At 39.7% G+C, this 7,201-nt stretch overlaps 1 protein-coding gene across 1 annotated transcript; it reads left to right on the forward strand.

The window, feature by feature from the left end:
- The first annotated feature begins 4,887 nt into the window (after positions 1-4,887).
- Positions 4,888-6,962, forward strand: LOC134217056 (uncharacterized). Its single transcript, XM_062695816.1, has 2 exons — positions 4,888-4,909; positions 4,968-6,962. Exon 2 carries the CDS (start codon positions 5,053-5,055, stop codon positions 6,715-6,717), a length of 1,665 nt encoding a protein of 554 aa, XP_062551800.1. The 5' UTR covers positions 4,888-4,909; positions 4,968-5,052; the 3' UTR covers positions 6,718-6,962.
- Positions 6,963-7,201: the final 239 nt, after the last annotated feature.

Here is a 7,201-nt window from a genome sequence, read left to right on the forward strand (position 1 = left end):
ATTGCGGACTTCGTAACCAGCTTAAGTCTCGTAGTCTGCAAACGAAAACAAAACTCGCGCTGTATACTACTCTGATTTTTCCGGTGGCTTTATACAGCCATGAAACATGGACGTTAAAGGAGGCTGATCGGAGAGCTTTCGGAGTGTTTGAGCATAAGGTGCTGCGGTAAACTCGGCGGTAAACAGGAGAACGGTATCTGGCGGCGCCGCATGAATCATGAATTGTACCAGGTGTATAAAGGGCTGGATATTATTAAGCTTATACAACACGGCAGACTACGGTGGGCTGGTCACGTTGTTCGTATGCCGGAAGAACGTCAAGCGAAGATAATATTTAGTAGAGAATCCGGAAGAGGCCGCAGGCTTCGTGGAAGGCCGCGCCCAAGTAGCAAAATTAATTTTATGATGCACTTGAAGCACACTTCTAGACTTGTGCCTTAAAACCACATTTAAAGCCAATTGTCCTACAAGCTTGCTCCAAGACAGCCATAAAACCACTATAAGATGAAAGAGGCCCACTCTTAAGATGGTGTTCAAGACCATTTTTCAAGCTTCGCTTAAAACTTGTTAGTTTTATCAAAGTGAGCTTATTATGGCTTGAAAGATCAGCATAAAACCCTGTTAGGATTACTAAGGAATTTGACAGCATGTGTTTTCGTTATCTAGATGCGCTGATGTTTATACTTGTTTATATTGAATTTTGTCTGAACCAAATCGAACAGTATCCTATAACGATGAACATTATTATGGATACGTTGAAAAATTTAAACTTAATTGCATTGTGATCGTGTAATTCCACATGCCACAACCACTTTGTCGATGGTTTTCCGAATAAATGTAACAACTATTGAATGCGCCTTATTTATATTGCCAGATAAAGTATTATTTTGAAAAACTATTTTTATTTAAAAAATTGTACATACCCAAAAACATAAATTTTGCTCTAATTTTTATTTCGCAGATGGAACAATATTTGTTTTATGCCCCAATCTACTAAATGACTCATACATGTAAAATGAAAACAAATAGTTTTCAGTGTTCATATAGAAATGGCTTGGGACCCTCGTTAGCCGTGCGGTAAGACGCGCGGCTACAAAGCAAGACCATGCTGAGGGTGGCTGGGTTCGAATCCCGGTGCCGGTCTAGGCAATTTTCGGCTTGGAAATTGTCTCGACTTCCCTGGGCATAAAAGTATCATCGTGTTAGCCTCATGATATACGAATGCAAAAATGGTAACTTGGCTTAGAAACCTCGCAGTTAATAACTGTGGAACTGCTTAATGAACACTAAGCTGCGAGGCGGCTTTGTCCCAGTGTGGGGATGTCATGCCAATAAGAAAAAGAAGAAGAAGAAGAAGAAGAAGATAGAAATGGCTTCCATCAAGAAATTTGACGCAGACGATAATCCGCCATGATTTCAATAGTTTTATCGAAAACCATCATAAGGTTGGATTAAAACCACTTTATCTCATACAAAACCTGTTAGGTTTATGCAGGAGCATGATAAATTGAACTAGATTTATCGCAATCTTGACGAAGCTTAGTTTGTCTTGAATGAAACTAACTAGTACTGGTCAAAACTAAGAAGTTTTATTGAAGAGCGTTATAAGTTTGGTGCTTTCATTATAACATGTTGTTTACATATCCATTGAAAACAAGTCGTTCATTTGGAAAGAGTTCGCCGTTAAATATTTACTAAACTGAATATCTGCACAAAATGCTGAATTTAATTAAAACTTAATAGGGTTACTGCTCCTCGGGTTCATAATATCTATCTATCTATATCATGGTTTCCCAAACTGTGGGTCCCGACCCCCAGGGGGGTCGCAAGCGGATTGTTGGTGGGTCGCGTAGAATAAATATTAATTGCAGCTCGAATGCCGAACCTTTTGATCATTTTTTTCAGGAACATAATTCCAAGTTCAAACCGCATTTCATTTTAAATATTCATCACCACGCTATTTTAGAAAACTTTTATGTCTAAAAGCTGCCCCTTAGGGCCAGTTTCTTCACCTCCGCTTAACTCTTAAGCGGTGCTTACCCATACGCTTAAACCTGGTTTAAGCACTAAGCGGAGGTGAAGAAATCGCCCCTTAATGAAGTAAAATAAAAACATTTTGACATACAATATCATGTTTGTCATTTTTTGCATTTGTACATGAAGGTAACGTGAATATTTTTGTAAAACTTGCCGAAAGTCATCTGTTTCTGATTCAATTAATGCTACTACTTGGTAAAATGCATTTTTTCATAGGTGGGTCGCGAGACATATAGAATTTTGTTAGGTGGGTCGCATACTCAAAAGTTTGGGAAGCTCTGATCTATATCAATAACAATCGAGAACAAAGAATTGGAGCGCAAAATGTTTTGATTTCCATGTTTGTGATGGTTTTCAGTAGTGGGCACGTATGATTGCAATAAAAAAAACGATACATATTGAGATCATCCATTTTGCGAATATTGTCATATAATAACATGCAATCCAACTGAAAAAGAAATTCATTTAACTTATTAGTTTACCTGTTAGTTAAACATCTATAGAGTTATTTTTAGTCAAAAGTAAATAGTTAATACTTCTTTATTAAAAATAAACCAGCTTCGAAATACGAGTAGAGTTGATAGTTCGATAATGATTTTTGGTCGCAATTTTGCAACAATATGTTAAAGATTTCAAAAATCTATCGTATAAATACTTAATTTGCCAGTATTTGTTGCGTAGCTCAACCGTCCGTTGAAAACTGGAGAAATTCGCTTGTGTATTGTACCCAGTTGGTTATGATTACGAATGCCCAAAAAATCGAGAAAATGTATTTTGAGGAAAATTGATCGGTCGTATGATAAATGGGAGGATATGAAATCTGCCTGGTATTGGAAGATAAAGACAGCTGATGGTAAATTTGATCCGATAGAAAGAAAACTGCAGCTGATGATCCGATAGAAGAAAAACAGATGCTTGCGCAAATGGAGTTTCCGTATATGGGATAAATTTACATTATTTTTGCCTTTGATCCACTTGTTTTTAATTTATACACTTGTTTGCGTCCAATTTGACATTATGTTTTGTTTGTTTTGATATATTCTTCAACAAGAGCACTTTCTTCCAATCAAAACCACATAGTTTTAAGGAAGTTTTATAAGGGCATTTTCAAGATCGTTCTTTCTTAATGAAGAGTACCATAAAACTTTCTCAAAACTATTTGGTTTCAATTGGGATAGAGTGCTCTTGCTGCATAATAGGGTGGGTCAAAAAACACTTTTTCAATTTTTTTGATGGGATCTTCTCGCGGTTTCCTGCATAACATTCTGTATTTAATTCTACAAGAACTGAATGAGTATCATAACGAGTTTAGCACCGCCCAAACGTTGACCGATTTGGCTGAAATTTTGTCCAGAGCATCAGGGCATCAAATAGAACCGAATAAGAGGGCGGCCCATCAAAAAAATGGAAAAAAGTTTTTCCCATACTACTTTGAGCCATAATTTATCAAAATAAACAGCTTAAGATGGACCTGGAGCATATCATAAAACTATTATAAGAGAATTTAGCTTTCAGGTAACTTGGACTAGATGAAAACTATGATAAAACTCTACAGTTTATGCGAACCCTTGATAAAACTGCAATAAAACTTGAATAAATCCAAATAGAATTCAAAATGTTACTTGGGCGTACACGATGGATTTTTGCAGTTGAAGAGGACCTGAGGGCGCTCAATGTTCAGGGCGACTGGAAGTGATTGGCCCAGGATCGAGTCCAGTGGAGAAGGATACTCCATTCGGCGTAGGTTCATCGAAGAGCTGTAGCCCATCAAGTATCAAGTAAGTAAGTAAAAGTTATTCCAAAATTTTGATTAGAATTTGTAAGTACCCTTATTTTACGTGACGTGAACATACACGGTATGCAAACTGTACCCTGTATGTTGGAAATTAAACGGCGAAAAACAGATATGGTGGTCTACGACGGTTCCAGGCAGTTGGACATTTATAAAGATTCATAATGTGCACAACGACCCGGCCTGGGAGGAGATTTTCATATGGGACGCGGTACTCTATGGGTTGCGTGATACGAAGCGGCACAGGCACCAAACAGCTTAATGAAGATGACTAAATGAAATCGATAGGTTCTTTGTGTGGTTTGTATCTGAGATTAATTTAGCATCAGATTTTACAACAAGGTACGTAGTTTTCCGAGTATTTGAATCCAGAGACATCTATTTATTTATTAAGACCACCAATTTTAACTTTATATTGGCCACACAAATTGAATTGAATTGATTTAATGCTATTCTTTTTAAACTGCTCTACTTGTGTTAAAATCTAACTTTTCATTAAGTTGTTAGTTTTCCTACTTTATAAATAGGATCGTGTTGCTGCGCAATCTGGCAACCTTGAATGTGCTCTACAGCCCTGCGAGACTCACTCACACCAGCCTTTGTGACGCTACGATCGATGCAATGACACTGATAGATGACAACAAACCGAAAACAAATTATGAGAACGTGGATGATTACCAGTGATTATTAGTTCACGGACAATTATTGAATTTGATATTCTAACTCAGTAAATCTAAACTAACTGTAGTTAGTCTAGCGCATTATCTAATCGAATCATCTTTTAAATAGTGTTGGTTACAAATAGCGTTGGGAACGTAAGATATAGAATTCGTTTATTTTCTCTAAATGAGTAACCTAAAATGTAACCCTAAATAGGTGCACGTACGAGAGAATCGTTGTGCCAAGTGTATTGGACCTGAATCGTTGTACGGTGAAATTGAACCAATATGTGAGATTAAACTGATATTGTTGAATTCTTGAATACTTATAAATCTAAAAACGCTGTATTTCTAGTTGGTCCTACACTCTGTGGTACCTATTGCCCGATTTATACCAGTCATAGTAAGCCTACACTATATTGTAAGATTAATGTCTGAATAAGAGTTTATAAAAGAACTAAATGACAAATATATTTCAGCTTGAGCTGATTGAAATCGAGTTTCATCGCTAAACGAAAGTGTAGTTTCTTGTTGATTAGAACAATCTCAAGAATATACTCTAACATGGCTCACAAGGGTAAATCAACGACCTTCCTCGAGAGCACCGTGCACAACGACTCAGCGAGCGCCTGTCCAGACTGCGACCGTCCAGACTGGGCCGACGATATGGTCCAATGCGGAGAATGTGAAGATTGGTATCACTTCAGCTGCGTGGGCGTAAGTAGATCGGTAGAACATCGGCCCTGGACGTGCGCCGAGTGTTTACCAATCAGTGTTAGCAGCCGATCATCTAGGATGTCTTCTACTAAAGCGCTAGAAATGCAACGTCTACAAGAAGAGCAAGAAATCCGCAGAAAGCGTTTCCTACAAGAAAAGGCGTTGGAGAAGAAGCGGTTGGAGCAAGAGCGTCAGCAAATACTAGCCGAAGAAGAGCTGGAGAGGACGTTTCTCAAGGAGAAATTCGAGCTGCTAGAGATGCAGGAAGTCGATGAAAAAGGAAGTACAGTGAGTAGCCGTAGGAGTAATCGCGAAAGTATTTTGCAATGGATGAGGAACGACGGAACTGTGGAACCAAGATGCAGGACATTGAATGCAGCCATTGGGCAGCCACCAAATCCGGAAGCACCCGAGCAGCGCAAAATTACTGTCGGTGGTAGAAATGTAGTTTCGACTTATCCTGCGGTCAATCCACCCATGCTGAATTCTCAACCCGTCGCATCGAGCAGCCAGATCTCTCATCAAGAAAGAAACGAAACTGTCGAGATGAATACCATGAATCATAGGAGTCCAGTTCCGAAGCCACGAGCACCCGCACCTCAGCCTCGGCCTCGTATTCGAAAGTCAACCCATCATGTGCCCCCAGCACCACCAGCTAGTGCCGTGACGGATAACGCCACTCTCGATATCCCACCGTTGCCCTTTGAATACTGCTCTTCTGAGGTGGATATGTACCTTCCTCCTCAACGGAAAAGTGCTGCCAGAATTAGACGGGCAAACCCTGCCCTACAAAGCACGCAACTGCCGACCTTCCTGGACGAGGTTCGGCCTGATACGACATTCCAGCCATCATCACGGAACGTAAGACATACGGGATCACAATTCATTCCCGATATGCATGTCAGGGATGAAAGTACTGCTGATCAAGGTCCAACCGCAGCGCAAATTGCAGCCCGCCGTGTTATGTCTCGTGACCTTCCAGATTTCTGCGGCAATCCGGAGGACTGGCCTATATTTATTAGCCAATACGAAATCACTACTAACAGCTGCGGATTTAGTAACACTGAGAATCTGATTAGATTGCAGCGGTGTTTGAAAGGCCATGCTCGCGAATCCGTAAGAAGTCGCCTGCTTCTGCCCGCATCTGTCCCACAAGTGATTGAAACACTTCGGATGCTGTATGGGCGACCAGGGCTGATTATATCCGCACTGTTGAACAGGGTACGTGCTGCACCAGCACCAAGATTGGAACGACTCGAAACGGTGATCGAATTTGGAATGGAACTCCAAGGACTTTGCGATCATTTGCAAGCGTCAGGAGAAACCGCTCACATGAACAATCCATCATTATTACAGGAGCTGGAGGACAAGCTACCGTCGCAGATGAAGCTCCAGTGGGCGATGCATAAACAAATCGTGCAATGCGTGACACTGCAAACATTTGCGAGCTACATGTCGAGCATGGTTACAGCGCACAGTGTTGCTTTTTGTCGATTTCGTGCGCTTTTTTAATAACATCGTTTCTGTTGATTTTTTCGCTGTAGTTTGTTTGGAGGAAACGTTAGATATCATAAAGGGCTTTTTTTGAGAAAATCTGTGAAATGATTAATCCACCTAAAAGTGAGATAAAAATTTTACTTTTTCACCTAAACCGTATATGCGCCTAGTGTCTTCGAGAAAGTTGTAGCGGATGGTATTTTAGGCCACTTTGCCAAAAATCATGTATCTGTGACTTATACTTTACTAGATATGTGACATTTACCGTGGAAGGCCCTAAAATCAGTTTTTGAGCATAACTTTTTTATATGATTCAGGCACTTTTACACCCTTCTACAAAGTTGTTTGGCTAATAAAATACACGTTTTGTAGAACATTGCGAAGCTCTATCTCTTAAAATTGATAAGTTATTTGAGAAAATATGTTTTTTCTAGGGTATTTGAGAATCGTATAACTTGGTCCGGCGCAAAATGGCGCAGACAACTTTTAGTTCTCTGAA

Source organism: Armigeres subalbatus, chromosome 2 (genome assembly GCF_024139115.2).
Source record: "Armigeres subalbatus isolate Guangzhou_Male chromosome 2, GZ_Asu_2, whole genome shotgun sequence".
Classification (NCBI taxonomy): domain Eukaryota; kingdom Metazoa; phylum Arthropoda; class Insecta; order Diptera; family Culicidae; genus Armigeres; species Armigeres subalbatus.